Source organism: Pelecanus crispus, chromosome 8 (assembly GCF_030463565.1).
Source record: "Pelecanus crispus isolate bPelCri1 chromosome 8, bPelCri1.pri, whole genome shotgun sequence".
In the NCBI taxonomy this organism is placed as follows: domain Eukaryota; kingdom Metazoa; phylum Chordata; class Aves; order Pelecaniformes; family Pelecanidae; genus Pelecanus; species Pelecanus crispus.
This window is the reverse complement of record NC_134650.1, coordinates 4,529,632-4,552,458: the sequence shown is the minus strand read 5'-3', so window position 1 is coordinate 4,552,458 and position 22,827 is coordinate 4,529,632. Positions and strand designations below refer to the sequence as shown.

General features: G+C 47.5%; 1 protein-coding gene across 1 annotated transcript; it reads right to left on the bottom strand.

Annotated features, from left to right (window-relative positions):
• On the bottom strand, window positions 1-22,348 carry TGFBI (transforming growth factor beta induced). The gene is made up of 17 exons (XM_075715231.1): window positions 22,236-22,348; window positions 17,789-17,887; window positions 10,954-11,018; window positions 9,908-10,065; window positions 8,636-8,800; window positions 7,993-8,139; window positions 7,154-7,295; window positions 6,335-6,547; window positions 6,054-6,191; window positions 5,664-5,809; window positions 5,362-5,498; window positions 4,714-4,844; window positions 2,657-2,781; window positions 1,057-1,159; window positions 773-852; window positions 225-249; window positions 1-56 (listed from the first exon to the last, which is right to left on the bottom strand). Exons 1-17 carry the CDS (start codon window positions 22,346-22,348, stop codon window positions 1-3), a joined length of 2,043 nt encoding a protein of 680 aa, XP_075571346.1.
• Between the last annotated feature and the right edge of the window lie 479 nt (window positions 22,349-22,827).

Genomic DNA, 22,827 nt, shown 5'->3' with positions numbered 1-22,827 from the left:
TCAGAATCCACCCGAGTTCTCCTTCATCCTCGCTAGTAACCGGGAGTAGACGGGTGCTGCAAGGAAAAGACCAAGTTGGGTGGGACAGACACACAGCTTCTCCCTGTCCCCTCCCCTCCCGGTTATGCTACATCTTGCTTGGAGCAAGACAAGAGAATCAACCTCTCTTTAAGGGACAGGGACATATGATGGAAATTAGAAACAAGCTAGAGAAGTTGTTTTACCTAGTCGAGGATTCCTCTGAGAAACCTGCATGGAAAGAAAATATAAGGTTTGCATAAATACAACAAATCTCCGACAGCTATAAGAACAGTTTGCATGCGTTATTATTAGCTCAGTTGGTTAGAGCGTGGTGCTAATAATGCCAAGTTCACAGGTTCAATCCCTGCTCACTGCAGGGGGGTTGGGCTAGATGATCTCTCAAGGTCCCTTCCAGCCCAAAGCATTCTATGATTCTATGATTCTATGTCAATATATTTATCCCTAGTCTCCAAAAACTGTGGATGAATGACTCGTCACGATTGGAAGTTGACATACATAGTACCATGCCACAATAACATTCACAGTGTGCTGCAAACTGTAGGCTTCACGTTGCAAAATGTATTATTTCTTATATAATTAAATCATGCAAGAAGAGAGGATTGGTCATTCCACAAAACACATATGCTCGCTCTCTTTGGAAGTCAAAGTCTGAATGTGGCATTATCTTCCAATCATTATTACCAAAATGTAATTTCAGTAGTTCTACAGTGAGAGATTTTTTGTCTTTTACCTTGGATAACGCAGATGCCTGTTTGAAGATTTCTAATGCAGGATCTGCAGGCTCGTCACCTCTTTCTTGCGGCCTTGAAGCTAAGGGTGGGACATAGATAGCATTGAAATACTCTTCAAAGTGCACAGGCTGCTTCCTTGCAGTGTTTTGGAGGATGTGTTGAAAATCCCGTAATAGACTAATCCTCCTCAATAAACTGAAGCCATTCCCATGTGTCACCTCTCCCTCCCAAAGCAGCTCTGCTGTAATGGTGTGGGTCTAGGTATTTCTAACCATGGACCTACCCTGAGGCTGCAAGACAGAGTTCACAGCATAAATCACACCATTCGTGGCCATGATATCGCTTTCAGCAACAGGCTCCTTGTTGATATGTATTACGTTGTTTTTCTGTCCAGAAAAAGAAAAAAATTAAAAAAGGAGAAAATGAGACACTTTTGTCATCAGTGGTTTCCAGTTTTATTAAAAAAGCCCTCGCTTTGCATTCATTCATTTACTGGATGGCTGTAGGCGTTTTCATTCCTCTTGCCAATTAAGGAGAATATAAAACCAAATTATAGCCTGAGCAGTTTGTCCCGGAGTGGCTGGCAGGCTTTGGAGCACGGACTTTCTCAGTGCACTGGCTGGGAATGCTGTCCCGTGGCAGCAGACCACATCCACCAGCTCCCTGGCGGCAGCGGGCGCTGCTGCTCGTGCCAAGAGGGACGGCTGCGGAGATGGCGTCAGGGGAGGGCAGATCAGGACTGGACACAGGAATAGTCTAGCAGGCAAGTTGGCCAACTCAACGCACTTGCGAACACCGGCCTTTCCATTTTTGTCCTGCAATTTTGTCCTTTCCATTTCTTCCTTATGCACAGAGCGGGTCATGGGGTTTTTTTTTTTTTCTGAAATATATTTTTTTCCTCAATAGAGGATCCTACATTCTCTTAATGTAGTGCGGAATTTGTGAAATGAAATTATACATCCAAATTATACATCTGCTGCGTTCAGTAGGGCCTCCCAACATAAGAAGGACGTGGACCTGTTGGAGCGGGTCCAGAGGAGGCCAGAAGGATGATCCGAGGGCTGGAGCACCTCTCCTGTGAGGACAGGCTGAGAGAGTTGGGGTTGTTCAGCCTGGAGAAGAGACGGCTGGGGGGAGACCTTATGGCAGCCTGCCAGTACCTGAAGAGGGCCTACAAGAAAGCTGGAGAGGGACTGTTTACAAGGGCGTGTACTGATAGGACAAGGGGTGATGGCTTTAAACTGAAAGAGGGCAGATTTCGATGAGATGTAAGGAAGACATTCTTCACTCTGAGGGTGGTGAGGCGCTGGCACAGGTTGCCCAGGGAAGCTGTGGATGCCCCATCCCTGGAAGTGTCCAAGGCCAGGTTGGATGGGGCTTTGAGCAACCTGGACAAGTGGAAGGTGTCCCTGCCCATGGCAGGGGAGTTGGAACTACATGATCTTTAACGTCCCTTCCAACCCAAACCATTCTATGATTCTAAATAAATCCTGCTGCGTTAAGGGATCCCATGCAGAGATCATTGTCATTACACTAAAGAAGATGTGTTAGCTGAACAAGCTATTTGTTTAATTTATTTATGCTTTTTCCTCCATGACTCAGGGTTAAATTTATAACAGCTCCTGGAAATCATTTACAATTCGTCTTCTGGGGAGAAAGCTGAAGAAAACCACATTTCAAGACTGCCAGCTTGTTGAATTGAACACATGGCAACAGTCCCTCCACTACAGCCCAGAAAACATTGTTTGGTGGGACTGCGCGCACATTTAGAAGAGGTTCCCACACCATCCAAATGCGCAGAGACATACTTTGGTCCTCGATGTGGACAGCTAAACACAGACCACAGCCCTGCTGACCGCAAAACCCCACCCGAGGTGACTCACCACGCTGACTTCCAGTTTATCTCCCTGCAGGGACTTCAGCCTCACAAGGGCACCAACTGCACCGCTCACCAGGATCTCGTCAGCCACGTGGAACTTGAGGATGTTGGCAAGCTCCTTGGCATTACCTGGGGGAAGAACACATTTACATTTGCAAAACAGCATCAGCGCTTGCTTCCCATATTTCATGTGCTGGAATGACATTACGTGGATAATACCGTAATTTCCTGAAAGTGCAAAGAAAAAATGTAAAATTGAAAAGAGTGGGCAGAAGGACCTTGGTTAGGTTAGGACATTGAGGCCATTCCTGCCTTCACAGGTCAGGGATCCCAGCAAGTCCAGAAGGACACTCTCCCAATGTCCCACCGTGGTACGTACCAACCCTGCCCTATACATGAAATCCCTATCTCTTGGTTTTTCAGACCCTCATTCTCTCACTGTACACAGCATGGACCTGCTTTCATTGCTGCTTTCACTTCCCAAAGAAGTCTAGGGGAAAAAAAAAAAAAAGACCTATGTGAAATAAGGAAGCAGACAGTGCACTGGGTATTTGCAAATGTCAATACTTTCACCAACACCAGTGCCACTTGGCAATAATCTTCACAGCTGAAACTGCAGGATTCCTGGGTAGGAAGGGGAAAAGTGCAGGAGAAATGTCACTGACGGCTCACAGATTGCTGGCCTGGTTCTCACCCCGCTAAGTCTCTACTCATCTAGCCGTGCTTTGAAACAGATCTTGGGAAGATAAGATGCTTCCCCTTTGCCACCTATTTTCCGGAAGAGGCAGTGATGTGCACAGCACAGGCCAGCAGCCCTCCTCCATCTTCTCCTTTGGAGGATGCAGTGTCACTGATAAAACCCACAGACAGGCGATGGGGAGGGAATAGCTAGTGCAAAAAATGGCCTCCATCTACAAAACCAGAGCAGCTCCTTCAGCAAGGGGGACTTTTTCTTTTAATGCTCCTATCTGAATACACTATGAGCTTTTTTTCCATTACAGTTTTGCTAGGGTGGCCACAGTTCACACTGCATGTCATCACCAGCATAATTCATTTCTTCGTCAGGAGCATAAGCTAAATATTTGCATGAAAAAAGAAGAGCATCTGAAGTGTCTGCGTCTGGGATACTTCATTCCTGCAGCCGTTTACAATAGCTGCAAAACAGTTCTGAAATATTTATATATTAAGCACAAGACTGGATGTGCAGTCTGATATTACCAGTTCCTCCTCCCTGCACTTAAAAGGCTAACGAGCTACCATCGGCAGATGCTTCCCAAATTATGATGTCAATGTTTGGTTGGACTTTAATGACGAGAAGACATTACACTCAAATACCTGACATTGTTTCCAACCTCAGCTGGTTTTCAACATGAACAAAATAAAAGATCGTGCTGCTTATCCAGAAGAGCGTTACAAAACATTCTCATGCTTTTTTCCACACCCAGCCTGCACGCCTATGCTTTTCAGGATATTGGTCTTCGTCTGCACTAGACTGGAATATTTGCTGTCTTCTCAGGATCAGACCGACTTCCTGCTTTGTCCATACACACATAGATGGAGCAACAGCTCCATCCTTTTACTACTTAAATTTCATACAGTGTAACTTGAGGCTGAATGTGGACCAGGTTTTCTATTTGTAAAACTTACGTTAGACACCCTGATCCTATGTGGTTGACAGCCACATTCTCACTTCTTTCATCCCCAAGAAAGGCAGAGACTTCATCGGTTCCTCTAGAAACACCTTAGAGTTATCTTGCTCACATCAGCCAGCACAGCCAAATTCAAGTCATAGTAAGTTTGCAGCACACGCTACAAACATATCTTCCAAGCACAAGGAAAGTATAAACCCATGCCCACACTTTGTGTGAGAGTTCAGTGCCACTCTGTGCATCCTCAGCTTTCTGCCAGATAGGGCTTATCCAAATCGGTTGTGTAGGAACCCCATGCTTCCAACAGAGAGGGTCAAAGAATGAGATACGGCAGAGAAACTTAGCCATTCCTTCCCGTATCATGCCAATAACACACAGCAGTTGTTCATCAAAATGCTCTAAAAATGCTCACCCATTAGTTTGTTCAGTTCCCCTTGGGGCATGGCACGGAAAGCTTCGTTTGTTGGAGCAAACACCGTGAAGGTACCTGGCCTGTTTAAGTTCTCTGTTAGACCTGCAGACTGGATTGCAGCAACCAACGTACTGCAAGACAAACATACATAAAATGCTTCACTATAAACTATTTTCGGCAGTCTTTAGGCAATTACGTGTTGTATTTAAAAGAGAGCTGTGAAGTTGCAATTGCAAAATCCTGCTAGGGTCCAGCAAATCAATTAACCAAAAAGTTGATTAGGTAGGAAATGAGCCTATGAGGTCCAATCAGAACATCTGAGAAATGGCAAAGCAACCTGGGAATGCTGACTCCTTGGGGACCAAATGGAGACCGAGAGGCCTGTCCACAGTGGCTCTGATGGGCAGAGATGGCTTCGGAGCCAGCTTCTTACTGTATTAAGGGGGACCACACGCTCTTGGCTCACAATTCATTGAAGGGTTATTTGAAGTCTCACTCCCTATAATTTAGAGATGAGACCATGGTTTTGGATGCTTTTTCGATGTTAAAAAAAATATATGTAGTCATGACTACAACCCATAATAAATAGAACCTGCTTTGGCAGCTCTTCTGCTCCTAACCAGCACTTAGGAAGAGCAGAAAGGTCACCTGAAGCGATGGTCTGCCTTGAGAACATCCATCACTGAGCCAGACGGTGGAGTCAACATTTTGTCCACACTGAACAGGGTCCCAAACCTTCCTCTCTTGTCATGGGCAGCAATGCAGGCATTTTCAATGCAAAGGTTCTACAAACAAAATTGCAGAGAAAACACATTGTTAACATGTGCTTTGAAAGAGAGCTTTTTATACTTTCCACAGTGCTCAATTACACTTTTTACATGACAGCCATAACACTACAGATATTAAGCATCACTCAGCCATACACAGCACTGCACACTGCAGGAACTTACATTGCGGTACACAAAAACTCTCAGTTCCTTGTCACCCAGAGTCTGTAGTTTCTGTCCATGGTAAAGATATTTAGAGGAGAGCTGGTCTTTAACAATGTGGTTCAGAAGCAAGTTTTTCATGTTGCTGTCAACAACAGGGAGACCATCTGCAGCAAAAAGTATGGGAAGAACCAGTGATTCACTTAAAATGACCACTGACACATTAAAAAAAATGCAAATACAGAGTATTATCTGCACCAGGTTTTAATTTTAAAGCTAGATGCCACTGCCTATAGCTGAGGCATTTGAGAGAGGGCTGGCATGCTCCTGCACTGAAACTTGGCCGAACACCGCTTGAAGCAGATCTGTGGCCCAGATTGATGGAAGAAAGGGATTTACTCCCTGGATTACCTTTGAACACTTCATTCACTGGTGCAAGGAGGGTCACTTGCTCGCTGCCAGTTAGATGAGAACTGAGGCCAGCTTGTCTGAAAAGGTCCATAGACTTGGAAACTTCAGATTCTTGTGCCAACTCAAACAGGGTCTTAGCTGAAAAGCAAATGCATAGTAACCTTGCATTAAAGGCAATCAACCCATCACTACAAAATATCTACACCCTCTAAATCCAGTATTTCCTTGGCAAAACAGATGAAAGAAAGGCAACAGAAAGAAAGATGCAGAGGCACCAGTACCTGAGTCTGGGATCAGCAGCTCATTAACAAAATGTACGACGCCGTTGGTTGCCAGGACATCCTTGTTGGCAATGATGGGCTTCCCATTGAGGGTCAGGTCTTCTCCACTGCAGCCCACGTCCAAGGTGGTTCCTTCCAGAGTCTCCATCGTCAGGCCAGCGATGATGGCCTCAGCACACATGGCTGACTTCAGGATGTGATGGTTCAGCAGGTCTGTAAGAGAAGCAAGTGTCTTAAGCGAGCTGCAAAATTCAACTGTGAAATTATTGCAGCTTTTAGGGAACCTGTTCAATGGCAAGGGCTTTCTGTACTGTACTGTACTCTATGGGGCTCCACTCCAAAAGATGCGCAGTCATTTTAGATTGTGCTGATTTTAATTCAGCAGCCTGTGAAATGAAGTACCTAAAAAGAGTAATTTCTATGCACCCGTGTCAACTTCAAAAGATTGTGTGTGGTTATTTGACTCATTTGTCAGGGGAAGTTACATTGATTACATACTAGTGTTCTTGCATCTCGCTGGATTGATAGAAATCACCATCACATACAGAAGTGCTAAAGGAAAACTCGGAAAAGGGACTGCTTCAGCTCCCACCTCCATATCTGGAATACCACTCTCTCTGCTATGTCGACACATCTACCATGCCTACATCCAAAGAAGTCTGGGCTGTCCACTTTAAAAAGCTGGAGTCTGTCAAATGTGTTTACTGCAGCTGTTGTCAGAGTGTACCAAGGAGCTGTTCAGATGTCCTTGAGAAGGAATTTAGAAGAACTGAAAAATAGTCTTCAGTCTCTCAATGGGCTCAGTAAACAAGCACTTACCCCGCAGGGCTTCTGGGTCCCCCAAGATCCTGTTCAATGTTTCTCGTGGGATCTTCTCAAAGGCTTCGTTGGTTGGAGCCAAGAGCGTGTACTGGCCTTCGCTTTCCAGCAAGCTGTTGAGGTCAGAAGCAGCCACAGCAGCCTTCAGAGAGATGAGGAGAGAGGGTAAAATACATTCAGCCAGAATACAAAGGTCAGCAACTTTGTCCAGACACATGCTAAGGGCCAGATTTATTAAGGCTTTTATAATTTCAGAGGACTTACAAAAAAACCCTGAATAGCTTCTTTCAGCACTTTGGTCCCTTTAAAAATTTGACCCGGCCCCATGTGTTCCAGAAATTTGAGTACAAGAGCCCTTTTTTGGCAAGACAGAGAGCTATTTCGATTACCCCGATATGCCTGGAAAGGGTCACAGTAGTTCCAGTGAATAATTCAGATCAGAACCCACAGCTGGCTAACTGCAAAACCCCTCTGCTTTTTAAGTTATTCCTTAACTTGGCAAATACCAAGGCAAATGAATGGGTACTGATCAAATCTGAACAGTTACGATCTCCTAAGGCTGAGACTCCCACAGAAGAGTGAGGAGCCAGACTCAGTCTCCATCTCTCTACTGACAGCAATAGCAGGGTGACAATTATTCTCATAAAACCCTACTTGCGCTGATATCAAACACTTCTCTTACTAAAGCAAAATAAGCTATATGGGCACAAGGATTTCAGCAGCAGCTTTAGGGTCACAGCACCTAGGTACTAGCAAGCTCTTCGTGACAATTCACTGGGAGTGGGACGACTGAACATCTTTAAGGATCCCTTTAAGGAGCACACGTGGGGTGGACTCACCCGCAGAGTTTCCAGGCTTTCCTCAGTCTCAATGATATGCTGAATGCTGTTTGTAGTGGTGGAGATGACTTTGTCGATGACATGAACCACTCCGTTGGTGGCATGGTGGTCAGCTTTCAACAGCCTGGCACAGTTCACAGTCACAATCTGCAGAAGGAAAGAGCCACGGGGTGTTATGTGCACTAAAACAAGAAGATAAAGCAGCCTGTGCTGTTTTTCTATTTCAAACGCAGCAAGTGCTATAATATTGAATCAGCAGGAGCAGAAATGTGGTTTCCTAACAAAACACACAAAGAATGAGAATGCTCGAGCAAGACTGTTTGAAACATTTCACGTGTAAAGAGCTTTGAAAATAATCAGTGGGTTTGTGGACCCTGAATCATCAAGACTCAGAAAATATGCAAGAACCAATACTTAGGCAACCATACTGTTCTACAGCAATGTGGGCAACTTCCCTGCAATAGCATCGACGAAACTATCTGCTTACAAATATTCTTTTCAAGCTCCTTCTAAATGTGTATCCTAAATCAATAGTTGTCAACCTAAGCATTAAGGAGTCCTGAAGGTCCAAGGACAGTGCAAGGAGGTGCAAGGGAGCAGAAAAGCAAGCCCACCATGGGTAGGTTTAATACAAATGTCTTACCCCATTGGGATAGTGGTGAATTTGGATAGGCAGGTCCTGGTACATTGAGTTAAGTGTGCTCCCATGTTTCAGATCGTCCGTGAGGACCCGTTTGTTCACCATGTGGTAGCGGAGGGCATTGAGCAGCTCAATGTTAACGTTACTGACTAAGGAATCCAGAGTTTCCTGAAAATGAGAAAAATTCATTTTTCAGCACTGAGTGCAATTAAGCAAGCTGTTAGAGAGAGCCAGGTCTGGCTGCATCCAGGGTGCTTCCAAGGGGGTGGGGGTGTGCGTGCACGCACACACGTGTATATTAAGTGATGTATTCAGCCTTAAGCCATCTGTGCAAATTACGAGCTCTGACTTCCATAGATCTTTATCTTTTGCCTTACAACAGCAGCTAACAGCTCTGCCACCCCCCATCCTTGGCAGACGAAGGGATGATGGCAGCAAGCTCCAGTGTGGGATCGCTGCATCGAAATGAGCAGTAAGGAAACAAAAGGCATTGCTCAGGGCCAAGGACAAATACACCAGGAGACCTTCCCCAACAGCATCGTCCTGGCAAGGGGTACAGCTGGTGCACTGCTGGGGTAGAGGCTTGGTAGTGGGGATAGCCAAAAAGATGCCCCCTCCCCACCCCAACAGTTGTTCTTACATATTTATGGACAAGTGATTTAAATGTGGGATGTAACTGGATAGGGGTTGTACAATCAGGACTCTCCCCTGTTCACAGAGATGCTCCACTAGGATGGGAGCACCAGCAGGACAACGGTGACAATCTCAGGAGTGGAAATTTCACAAGACACAGAGTAAGAAAATCAAAACCAATGTAAAGGAAATTTATATGTAATTGAGCATAGGAACGCACCGATGCAGGAAGACTGCAGGTTTACTGAGGCTCCAGTCGGGACTGGCTACTTGTGCAAATTGTTCAGAACAACCAGAGTGGTAAAGTAAGGGTCAACAAGAAAAAACAAAAGGGATGGAGAGTCTCTTGCTGCAGGTCTCATTGCAATCTCTAACAGTAAGAAGCAGGGAAAACTGAATGAGGTGATTTTTACACCCACCCTCTGGAGAGCACCCACATCTCTCTAGTGTTGGGTCTTTCAGAAACAAAGCTCTAGAGCTAATGGACCAGTGCAGTGATTGCCATCTTAGAAATTCATAGTGCTTCCCACATCAGGACTGTGTCTGTTCTACTAGAGAGGGCTGGATCCAGACCCCTGCAGAGCTGGATCTCCACTACAGAAAGCCATAGGAAGAGGAGAAGGAAGAGGAATTATATCTTACAGCAGGCAAGGACGCCCAGGCCTCATCACTCGGGGCAAAAATTGTAAAACTTCCAGGTCCTTCGATTTCTGGCCTTAGGTTAGACCGGTCAGAGTAGAGCTGCGTGGTGGCAGACCCAACAACTCCCAGGGTTTCATAGATGTTTGAAAGCGGCAGTGCTGAAAGAAGAGAAGGTTATGTTCCCAACACATCATTCATCCTTCCCTGCACCGCACTTGAATTCAAGGAGTGCTGCTGGTGAGAATGCTTGGGGAAATGAAGCACGTCAGGGAACTCGTATCTGTTCATTAATTAGATAATAAATAATCATCGCTTGCCAGCTCCAACCTCAATTACAGCAGTGTAATCCAGGATCTACTGCATCTCTGCAGGTTTAAATGGAGTTACTCTGGATTTATACGGATGTGAATTGAGGCAAGCAAAGATATTAATTGCTTTCACCCGATCCTTGTTTGTACTCAGGCTTTTTGTCCTCAGAGCTGGCAGCTCACCACTGGTCTCTGTCTCCACTGACCCGTCTGCACCAGCCCACGTGATTAACTGGGCAGCATCAAACTTTTGTGGAAGAAAGCGTTCAGAAAGCAAAGCAGAATATGTCTTTCTTCAATAAACCCAGTTAATTCCCTCCCAAGCCTCACCAGTGGCTGAACTGTAGCTTCTCCTAAATGCAATTTTGCTAAACTCATGCTTGCCAAAATAAAAATGAGCAGAGATTGGCAGAGCTGTCTGCTACTCTACCATTGCTTTGTATTGTATTTCCAATACAGATCTATTACTTGTTGGAATAAGTCGTTCCCTATGGCCCTCCCATGCTTGATTAAGTTTAATTATATCCAAGGTTTGAAGTTGTCTGGAACATTTTGCATGCTTTGGAGCTGATCTGGCACTCAGCTGGTGCTCTGCTGAGTCCATTTTTGACTTGTTCATGGCAATATTGTGCACAAATTGCAAAAATCAAATCCACTTTGAGTAATTTTCTAACATTTCCCTTTACTAGACAGCTGTATAATTTTAAGAAGTCTAAAAAATGTCAAACATATTTTTACCAGCTGGGCAGCCTTTTTCTCCAGGAACTTTTTCATATCCAGGACAGCACTCATAACTGATTACTCTGGAAGAAGAGATGGATACGGCAGATTAACCGATGGCGTCTCAGTGCTTTTTCTCTATTTGCTATAGTTCTATGTCCATCCATATTTGGTGATTTTGTAAGCAGACTCTTCATTAGAAATATAGACTTGAACAAAAGACAAACCACAATTTTTATCTCCTTCGGGGTTGCACATTGCCAATTTCTCCACAGAACAAAAGCAGACACAATTTCTTTTCAAAACCACACTTTCCAGGAGACTTTGTACAAACAGTGGATGGAAACCGATGCCACGGTCCCAACAGATAACCTACACAAGACACTGCAAAGGCTAGTTCATTTGGGCATGTTCTCTGCAGGATTTGGGGATCTCCCTGGCTGACTGCTGCTGTCACGTCTGATCGCTGTTTGGGCAACATGCTGCAACTCCGGTATGGCTGCTTCACCAAACCAGCCAAGCGCTTCCCCTTCGTTTCACCCCAGTCTTGTCCACCACCAGAAATTACTCGCTTACTTATGGCAAAATGCACAAGACAGACCTGGAGGGGAAGGAGCATCCCTGCTCTTGAATGCACTGGCACAAGGACTTGGGATAAGCCCTGCAAGGACAAACTTCACCGGCGGTGGCACGCGCAGCCACGGGCACCCCTAGGCAGCTCCGCAGCCCACTCGTCTTTGCTAACACCGGGTACGTCCATGCGAGCACCCTCGGTGCAGCATTTCCTTCTGGCTGGCAGCAAACTGCTGCTCTGGTCAAGCGCTGTCCCCCAGTAAAACCAAAGGGGCCAGAGATCCTGTCCTGGGGACTCGGGGCCGTGCTGCAGATTTGCAGACCCTAAGTAAGCAAGAGCTGCCCGAATGCTGCGTCCATCGTCTGCAGCTCAATGGGAACTAAAAGTCATCTGATTCTCAAAGCTGGCCACTTAATGGAACACGTTTTGGTATTAACAGGGGGAAAACCAGAAGAAAAAGGAAAAAAGAAAATCAAACCAGAAGTTGCCCATTTATTTTTCACAGGGGATTCTTTCACCTATCGCTCTTACGCTTGGTGTGAAAGGAGCAAGGCCATCTGATTGACAGGCTAAAGACAGCGAGGGAATAGGTGTTCCTCCCAAAGACAAGCGTTTCCTCTGTGCTCCCGGTTGGATTCGAGACAAGTAGGATGCTGTATCGCCGAGCCTCAGCACACTCACTCAAAGAGAAAGGAAAATCCTCAAGCTTCAAATATTTGTCATCATTTTAACACTGTTAACAAACAGTGGAAATGCCTGGGGTTTAAGAGGGAATTCTTCAGGGTAATTAAGAGCCAGTAAGTGAAACAAATACCTGCTTTTCTGTGACAGAAGCAAATAAATTCTGTGTCACGGTTTCCTAAGAGAATCACAAAGCAAACCCAGACTGATTGTCTAGACATTATATATTCCATGTGGGAAAGAGTTTGCCTAAAGCAATCCCTTCCTTTGACTACTGGAGATCTTAACACCCTGCTGCTCCGCTTTCCCCAGCCCCCCGTCTCGTGTTCATTAGAAACACACACTTTCTCCCCCCACCACTTCCCTCCCCTACCTACGATTTTTCTTTTTTTCACCCTAGAAACTAAATCCAGTCTAGACAGTTCCCTTGGTTCAGACCTGTAATCAAAGACGAAGAGCTGATTAAAGAGAAATCATTCCAAAGTTCAGCATAAATAATTCCTGAGTGCTGACGTAGGCTTTAAAAGGCTTATTTATAGATCGATTGGAGATTAATGAGCTGCGACGAAGGGGCAGGACGCTGATGCACACAGCCTGCAGCGCGGGGAGCTCGCCGGCTCGGGGCTGCCCCGGCGGCCGGGTGGGAGGGGAGGGCACCGGGAAGGGATGGAGGGACCACGCCGCCCGCTTTTCAGTGGGTTCGTGGGCATCTCCGGCACCACCCCACAAGGGAAGCTAATGGCAAGAAGCACTGAGGCCAGTAATGGGGCCAGCTCCACCCGTGCAGGGGCTTGTTCAAGCCCCCAGTCTCACTTGCCCACTGAAGGTGACCTACCAGCATCATCTGGTATGCATTTTGCATGCCAGCATTTTGAGTTGAGCACCAGAAAACTTCTGCGAAGGGCCAAGTGTTTGCACCTACAAGGAGCCAGAGACGAGGATTGTAAAAAACAGCTTCAGCTTCAGCCATTTGCCCTCCCACAGCTGGTGGCCTTGGTGGAAGCAGAAGACCACCCAGCCCACCCAAAGGCACATGGGCACCATTCAAGGGGTCGCTGGGGGCTGGGCACAGGGCATCCTCCAGCTGGTGCTGCAGCCACCTCCAGCATAGCTGTGGCTCAAGGCTGCTCTGCCTCGCTTGCAGGACTCTGCATCTTGATGCTACAGCACCCTACACGGCCATATGGGAGGAAGGCTTCTCCTTTGACATGTCCTCCTCCAGCTGGGTCGGAGCCACAGTCTGCTGACCGGAGAGGAGCATTTCTCTTACATGGCCGGGGCAAACAGCTCATGGGAGAGAACATCAAACACTCGCAACCACTGCGCCACATGGCAAGTTCTGCACAAAAGCCTTCGGAGGTGCCAAGTCCATCCCTGATTTTTGGTGTCTGCTCAGCGGCTACAGACTGCTGCACCGGGACGCAGCAGATGCCAGCAATGTGGGTTAAATAAGCAATGCCCTTGTACAAAAAGCATTTATCATCCACTCTGCAACGCCTCTGACCACAATTTCCTGACCTCCTCATTGAGTAATTTCAAGTCAAATCTGTAGTTTATCAGCCTCTGGTTTTGAAACGCTGTATTTCTTAAATGTCTATCTGTATCTGACTGCAGAAGCAAGTTCCCTGGCTTTTATTAGTCATTGTTTCACTGCTGTCGCATTCTTAGGATCTGAAATTAAATTTTAAGTGCATTTTTCAAGGTAATAAAAATAAGCTTAGGCATATATTAGTGAATAAAGATCCATTTGTAATAATTTCCTGTAATAAAACCCATATGTTTTGTTTTTGTAAAATAAGTGCCAGACAGTAATTTTTTTCCTGAACTGAGGAAAGTACATTAGACAAGAAAAGGAAAGTTAATTTAAAAGGAACCTATTAAGGGGCAACTTACTGCCACTAGTCATTCCTCAAAAAATAATCAAACCTCAAATTTATGTAAGTTGTCTTTTCATTCTCAAGACAAAAAAAATGTGTGGGGAACGCATTCCATTGCAACCCCAATTCTGAAAGAATGAGTCCAGTGCATAAGGGAGGTAGAAAAACATAAAAAACACAGGCACAACTATGTGAATATACTCTAAATAAACTATTTCTTTGGCTTTGGAATAACCAACAGTGGAAAATTACCTAATTACCAAAACAATCTTGTTTCAGTGCTCATTAAAATCAAAGCAGTGTCAGACTTCTTGCCAACTGTTTTATCTCACTTCATCAGCAAGTAATGCAATGATAAAAAATGTACATAAATCCTCTATCTAATTTCTCCCTAACTGCGTAAGCCAATACTTCAGCAAAGAGAAGAAAAACAAAGAAAAAAAGCAGATAAAGAGGCAAGAGTCTTCTTCTGGTGCATGAGTTGAAATTTCCATCGTGCACATCCAGCCCCAGCAGGGCACTCCACCCCCATGGACCAAAAGATGCTGCTCAAGAAGCAAGCCTGCAAAGCCTCACCACCAAGCCGTAACCTATTTGTAAGAGCTATGGAGCAACTCAGCACGGCGCCCGCTGCACCCCAGGGTGACTGTGAGCACTCTTAGCCGTGAGCCTGCAGCAGCAACCAAAAGGTGATGCCCCTGGACACAAGACTAAAGACCGGGCACATCCACGTCTTTTGAGCTAGCTTTCCTTGCTGCTCCAGTCACTCTGCATCTCCCAATGCAGGATGTGATCATCCAAGAAGGAGTGAAGTTATGACTTATTGCTACAGGCTTGCAGCAGCTTTTCTGCCTTCCTCACTCATGGTTGAACTTCTCTGCTCTGAGCCAGCTCTGCAGGAGCTCAGCTTTGCTTCTCTGCAGTACCTGGTCTCACACTGACCTCCCTCCCTCCTACCTGTTTGAAACAGTGCTCAGAGCAGGAAAAGAAAAGAAATCAAAGCAGCCAAAACTATCTTCCTAGAGGCAGGAATCTGCACCTGCAACATGCATCCAACTTGAGGCACCACTGACCCTTTAAGCAAATAAGGAGGATAACAGGCAGGTCAAATGTGAATTAGGTGAAATGGGTCAAGCGTCTCCTATCCCAGGACTGCTCTTCTCACCGGTGGGAAAAGCCTTCTAGGAGGAGGAGAGAAATGAACATGCTTATCCAGCTCCACCATCCCCGCCTGGGCTGATGGAATGGATCCCCCTGCCAACAGGAGGACCAAGCACACAGCTTCAAGGGGGGACTTCTGACTACGGATCCCAAGCAAAGGCCTGATCCGCCCAGTTACACTGACGAACATGCCAAATCCTGACTCCTTCTGGGATTTAAAGGCATCTGGTATTCTCAAAACTTCTCGTGGACCAGCTCAGTCCCACGCAACGGGCCAGTTTCAAGGGTTCATGCTGAGCACCATTAACCGTGCCCACGCACTCTGTTGGGCGCTGACGCGCTGAGTGCGGCACAGCGTCAGGCCCCTGACACTGGTTTAAGAATTTGACTGCTGCAGCATAACGCATCATGACCTTCATGGCCCAAATGACTCCTGATTGCTTCCATATGCCAGGAACACCACGTCCAGTGGGAGCCATCACCAGCAAACATTTGTAATCAGAGCTGTCCCAGGGTCCTCCAGAAAATGTGAGTCAAGGCACGTGTCTTTTGTTCTGCACAAGCACTGCTAAAGGGCAAAGTAAGGCCCAGGCTCAAAAATGACTCAGAAGAGAGAAGACAATAACACCCATTGTCGAGGTGATGCAAAGTGAAGAATAGTGAGCAAATTCTGTGTATAATAGGAACATTATCTCATAGGTTAACAGGCAGGTTAATGCCGTGTATGCTTTTCTCTCAGCAATGCATCATTGGATGAGACACTTGGGTAAAAGCAGAGAAAATGAGGTTAGAAGAGATCACCCTATCACCTCAAATGAAATCATGAAACACTGCCAGATGCCAGTTGTTCCACCTCTTTCTGGAGATAAGCAGGTGAGTTTGTGTCTGCCAAATACGCTGCACACTTGGGTGACTTGAGGTTAGTTTCTCATTTGCTTCAGAGCTGGATCACTTTGCCTTTCAGTGACCGTAACAGCAAAGCTATCCCACATCCACAGCTGAGTCATGTTTTCTTTGGAGACCTACTAAGCTACTCTGTTATCAGAAGAGGCAATGATGATACCATATTGCCATGCCATAATCTTGTCCATTTTACGTCAAAAAAGCCACCATTTGGCCACGATGAGAGCCTGAACTCTAATCACCCAATTTAAAGTCTTTGGTGGGTTTGTAGAATTAAGGGGTGGGTGGGGTGGGTGTGTTTGTTTGTACAATATTGCCTCTCCTTTTTTTTTTTTTCTTTTTTTTTTTCCTGTAAAGGCAATTGGACATTAGAGAAACCACTATGCATGCTCGCTATATGGTACATCCTGCAATAGATCCTCCTGAAGTACAGAATTTTCCTCTTTTAGATGAATTCATGGGTAGCACGATGAAAGGCCAAAAGCCATGCACAGTGATGATTCCTGTTTTGCCTCCCTCCTCACAATACCAACACCAGACACATGAAACGAAATCCCGATGGCTGGCCCTCACAGCTAAACCAACAAAGGCAACCAAAATAAAAGCAATATAGCTTACCACAGTTAAAGATCCCAAAGTCTGCTCTTTACTGCAGAAACAGAGTTTATTTAATCTGCAGTAAAGAACAGCATGTTCCTATAGATCTAATCACAATTTACATTGGATGATACCCGAAACACATGAGATGATTTTCTGCTGTTTGTTCTTCTTGACCTTGCAGATCCAGGACCAGACCTGGCCCACAGCTCTGCTCCCCATGGCTAGCACCTTTGCACCGATATTGGGTAACGTGGTGGTGCGTGCTAAAGTGGGGGCCAGCAAATGTGTCTGAAAGCCCAGTTTGGCCTACACCAAGGAAAAAGATTCCCCGCTCCTGATCTACAGCCTGGCAGATAGTCAAGCATGCATACCCTTAATTATCTGCTGACTACATCTTTCAAAAGAATGTCCTGAGGCTGCTTACACAGATACTTTATGCAACAGCTACTTGAATATTACTGTTTGCAATTTTAAATGTGGAATTGGCCTGCAAGGCTAATGAACTTCCCTGGTGGAGTCATCAGAGAGCGTTGGCTAAAACTGACACCTCTTTCCCCTTATTTCTGTTTTCCTTTCCAGAGCAAACATGTGTAGATGAATTTTACATTCTCTCCAATATCCATCAGCTCTGGGTTGCTTTTTATTTCTTTTTTTCTTTTTTAGCTAGGCAGCACTGAGCCTAGCACGGAGAGAGACACAGCTAAGTACTAGAAAACATCTGGTACACACTTCATTACCGCATTGAGAGGTATATAAGTATATATAGAAAAGCAATTAGAATAAACCATCAGGATTTGTATTTACATGGTACTTTCCATTCTTAACGTCTAAGTGTTTTAGGATCCTGTTTGCCATTTGAGGAAAAGAAAATCAAAAAAAAAGCACAAGTATTTCTTTGGGAGTAAAAGGCTAAAACAATTCTTAACACATACACACATTAAGCCCATGCCGTGGACTCTGACATCTCAGGCCTGTCACACCGTCTGCTTCTCCCACCCAGCACCCACCTCCACAACGGGGTCTTCAGGGAGACCCTGGCCGGCACACGGGTACTTACGTTGACTTCCCGCAGATCTTCCTCTGGTACCACTGCTTGCAGTTGGTGAAGTATTTCCTGTTCGTGCCGATCAGCTTCTGCACCGCGCACACGTTGGGGCTACAGGGAATGACAAAGCAGAAGAGGGCCCTGTGAGCCTCCTTCCTCTCGGTGCTGGCCCCCAACGTGGAGCCAGACCCCACCTGGCAGCACCCAAAAAGCCCTGCTGGGGTTGCAAGGGAGGAAACTTTGAGAGCTGCAAGTCAATGTGCTCCATCTGAGTGTATGCTGACTATCATTAAGCGGAGGAAGCAGTGAAAGAGATCTCTCTTCACTCTGCCAGGGCATCTTTTTCTTCACTGAGTGCAAAACCTTGACTTTTTCCCCATGTTCCACCTCTCCCCAAAATATAAAGAAATGAAGTTAAAAATAATACTTTGGTTAGTATTTCTGTGATGAACAGCTACTTACAGTTTGGGATCCCAGCTAAAACCTGGTAAAGTTATGCGACAATTCAAATCCTTCCCCCAAAACCATTACTTTATTGTTCAGGACATAAAGAAAGACAGATATTTATCAGCCTACGGACCGACTTGCACCAAAACCAGAAGGGGTACTTTTGCTGTATGACAGACTCAACCTATTCTGGACACGGACGCTGAGCTGCCGATGGGGCAAACGAGCGGCGGCACTGCCCACTCCGGTTTCAACGCACCGGGTACGACAGCCCAGATCAAGAGCGGCGACCTCAGCCCATGAGGTACCAAGAGCCCCTTCTCAACCAGAAAAGCAGAGAGTTGGCGTTACATGCGTGACTAACCCCACTGAAAGCTGACTGCAGCCTTTCAGCTTTCTAAGAAGTGGTATCACTGCAAGCAAAGATGTGGTCAAACAGGAGTCGGGAGTTTACTTGCTGCTGGCTTGGCCAGCACAGCATTTCATCGCTCAGCCTGTCTCACAACCTCCATGGTTTGTGGCCAGCAGCCCCGGCCACAGATGTGGGCAACACACGAGATACGATTTATGGATCTGAGTTGCGAGGCCACCGACTGCCTCTGGGCTCGAGCCAGAGGCGTTGCAAGCACCCAAGCAAGCTGAGGATGCTCAGCCCAACTGAGACTGGATTCCCAGCACCAACACCATGCCCCAGTTACAGCAGGGCACCAAAAGTATGTGCAGTACTGGCTGCCAGGCAGATGGAGGGAAAACAAATAATTAAGCAAAATACATAAATCATCGCTTCAGCCCATCAGAAGCGCTCTGCGCTGTCCAAGGCAGAGCTTTCATTTGCGCAAATGGAACTCCGGATGGGGCCTGGAGATGCTGTCGTGAAGGTCTTGTTGATCTGTTTAGGAAAAAAGACAGCAGCCCGTTTCACGCTGGGTTTGACCAAGGCGCTGCCCGCTTGCCTACCAAAATTAACAAAGGCAGAGTTTGTAGCCCGACCACCAAGTCTTCCTCCGGCTGTGCTTGCTTTTCACCGGCGTCCCAAGTTTGGCTCTCTCCAAAATGGGCCAGCCTGCCCATCATTAGCATGAATTAACGTGAGGGTCTCCTATATGTTGGCCGACTCCAGCGCCAGTCTCAGCGGGAGCTTGGCTCGCCTTCAATGAGCCTTTGTTGCTGTGGCTGCTGCAGGGCCCTGCGGAGGCAGGATCCGACCCTGCGAGGCCCTGGCACCTTCGTCCTGCCCCGAGGGGAAAGTGAGAGCCTGGGGGACCTGGGGCAATTAGGCTCACCATTTCCCTCGATACTACCATACCCAGTAATGGTAGTTTGTTTCTGCATGAAAGCATTTAATTCCCTTTATATATATATAGGGCGGGGGATGAGGAGAAAGAATCTACTGAAAAAAAGTTAGAAATCACAAAGCCAAACTTTCAGCTGGTGCAAGCTGGCCCAGGCTCAGTAATTTCCACGCCAAATCATCGCTTAGAGAGACGTCTGTGCTCTCTGACTCAGCCCACCTCGGCTACCCCGGCCCCGCCGCGCCGAAATATGGTTCCAATTACATCAAAATTCCAAACCTTGCCTCGATTTCAGCGTCTGGCTGACGGCAGTGGACAATCCCTCTAATATTCGTCTTGACAAGCCTGGCTACTGAAAGACTTGTTTGATCACTTCCCCTGCATCCCCGGGAGCAGCCTGCCAAGGAAACCCTTGCGCCTTCAGGACAGCATCGAACCTGGCGCTGCCTTGCTCCCTCCTCCCTGCCTGGGACCGCAGCTCCGCAGGGCTGCTGCTGCTCCCTCCCTGACTTATCGGGGAAAATTTCTTCCCAGTTTTTCCTCAGTGCAGAAAAATCCGTCCCCGGGGCCGTGTTATCAATGATTCCCGCAGGCAGGCTGTAGTAGCGGCTCCCCGCGGTGCGTGTTCTGGTCCTTTGCCCAGTCTGGCTTAAAATGAATTTGTCAACACTCTCCCCTCTCCTCGTTGGAGTTCATCACCTCTGCCATGCCGTTCCCAGCCCGCCGCGCTGACTCGAGGATAAAACTGCCTATTGTTCCCCTTCAGCTGAAGCCTTCCACTTGGCAGGCAGCAGCTGGAAGCTGCTGGGGCAGGGGCTGCCCTTCGGGAAGGGGCAGAGAAGAGCAGGACCTACCGTACGGTCCCAGCTACCTGCCGTGACTGCACCCATGAAGATCCCCAGCATCACGTTGTGCCCACAAAGCCGGGTGAGTTTGGGGAGAGCCCTCCTACGTTTTCACCTTCAAATGTTAATGCTCCTTACACGCTTCTCAGCTCCTCTCCCGGCCTCGAGCTGATTCACTTAAAGAAAAAAGTTAATTAAGATGTACAAGTTTTGCTGCAGAGCCAAGCTCTGCCACCCAACTCGCTCTCGGCTCAATAGGAGCATTGATGGTGTGGGGGGATGCTCACAGCAGAAAGGGTGGCAGCCCCTGTTGCACATCCCTCCCGAGCTCCCTCCTGCAAGCAAAACAACACGCCTCACATCCAAGAGCTTTTTGGCTGTTTTTCTGTTGCTCTATCTCTTTGGCACATCATTAATCAATGTTCAAAATTCAGCTGATGTTTAAAAATTCGCTTGGTATAAATTGCTCTCTCCACCAGAAAGGGACCAGCGAGCAAAGCGCTGTGGCTGGATTTATCTCAGTGTAACTTTGCTTCGTCTGGAAACCCTGGCATACTAATTCCTTGCATCTCCCAAAGTTCTCAGGCACCAGCATGGACCGCGATCACATCTTACCCTGTGCCTCTGTTGATTGTACAGGGAGTAACGGGCTTCTCTCTGCAGAGATGAGTGCAGTGATTTACACCAGGACTGCACCAACTTACCGAGTCTGAGCAAAGCTCTGCCTCGGGGCAATCAGCAGAACCCGGTATTTACTTAGTTTCAGATCACGTAGAGATGAAGAACAAGACTCGCTGTATTTGTACGTAAATCACTGCAATCTTTTGTTATTGGGATTTTACAAAATAGACGTCAGCTCGGAATTTGTCTGTTGGATTCTGTACCCGATGAGACACATAAACAGCATACCCCTTTTCATAAATACTGACCTGGATCCCTGCCGGATAATGTATCAAATTGCAATATGTAAGTCCCGGGGTTTTTTTTAAAAGCATTTCATGACCCTGCCTTTAGCAATCCATTTAAATGGAAGCTACGGTTCAATCAATGTCCCCATCCTGAGAGATGAAAGCCAGCTGAAACGTCTGTCATCCTTTCAACCCTTCCAAATTCCCAATAAATTTTTAAAAAATGTGCCAACAACTATTAACATTGGGTTAGTTTTCTACCTATCAATGAAGACTCAAGCTACTCAGTCCATAATGTATTGTCCATCTAGCAAAAGAGGTCTACATGCATTTTTTTGGATATTCCTCAGCTCAGAAGGCTTATGAGTAAATAAGTGATTACTTTTGTCACGAAAAATTTCAAGACTTACTAGGGGTGCCAGTCAAAGGGTAAGTTGGTGCCTACTCCATAGGGACACTCCTCTACCATTGAGCCAGTTTTCTTTCTTTTTCTATAAATTCATGGAAACGAGAATACCTTCCACAAAGTGTTTAACCGTTCAAAATCTTGGGATTCCCCCCCTCCCCCCTTTTTTTCCTTAATGGGGACAGACCCATAAAGAATCATCGAGGGGTCTACAAATGACATCCGCAATGTTAAGCATCCTGAAAGAAAGGCAGAAAGTTATGCAAAGGAGACAGAAAAAAAGTTACTCCGGGCTGAAAGGAGAAGTCATGCCGGGAAGAAAGCCCCAGCGCTGTGCCCGGGGGCGGGGGCAGGGCCGAGCTGCCGGCTGCCCCGCACCGGCCCCGGGCAGCAGCACCCAGCGCCGGGGCGCGGCGAGGGGCGAGCGGGCACCCGAGGGGGCGCGCGGCCTTTCCCACCGGGATTCGTGCAAACGGCGGGGAAAAAAGTCCCGTCTTTTCCCTCCCCCGTCTCCTTTTCTTCTGTTTTTTCGCCCCCGGGGGGCCGAGAGCCCGCGCTTACCCGTGCTGCCGGCCGCGGAGCCGGCTGTGCTGCAGGACCTGCTGGTACGGGGACTTGGCGGCGGCGGCGAGGCCCAGCGCCAGCAGCAGCAGCAGCGGCGGCAGCTGCGCCATGGCCGGGACGGGACGGGACGGGACGGGCCGGGACGGGATGGGATGGGCCGGGCCGGGCCAGCGGCGGCCCCGCGCCCCGTTAAATGCGGCGGCGGCGCGGGGGCGGGGAGCGGCGGCGCGGCCCCGCGGGGGGAGCGGAGCCGCCGCCCGGCCCGGCGGGAGGGAGGGGAGGGAGGAGGGGAGAGGGGAGAGGGGGCCGCCCCCCCGGGAAGGGCATCCACCCACCCACCCACCCGCGCTGCGGTGCGCCCGTGCCCCGCCGCTGCGGGAGGGGAAAGCGGCCGGGGGCGTCCTCCATCCTCCCTTCCAGCGCAGCCTTCCATCCACAATCCCTTCTTCTGGACTTTTGTTCATCCATCCCCCACCCAGTCGGGACTCTGGGGTGGTTGAGCAGGCGCGCTCCGGGGGTCCCACCAATCTCAGCCCCTCTGCGCCCCCCACCCCACCCCACGGAGCTGTCCTGGCTGCCACCCACCCAG

What these genes read in the sequence shown, in the direction of transcription:
- TGFBI (XM_075715231.1), bottom strand. Translation starts at nt 22,348, where the DNA reads ATGGCGCAGCTGCCGCCGCTGCTGCTGCTGCTGGCGCTGGGCCTCGCC. An exon ending in AGAAAAAGGCTGCCCAGCTG is followed by an intron (nt 10,066 to 10,953) that starts GTAAAAATATGT and finishes CTCTTCTTTCAG; the next exon opens with CACTGCCGCTTTCAAACATC. An exon ending in GGAACTGAACAAACTAATGG is followed by an intron (nt 2,782 to 4,713) that starts GTGAGCATTTTT and finishes TTCTTCCCCCAG; the next exon opens with GTAATGCCAAGGAGCTTGCC.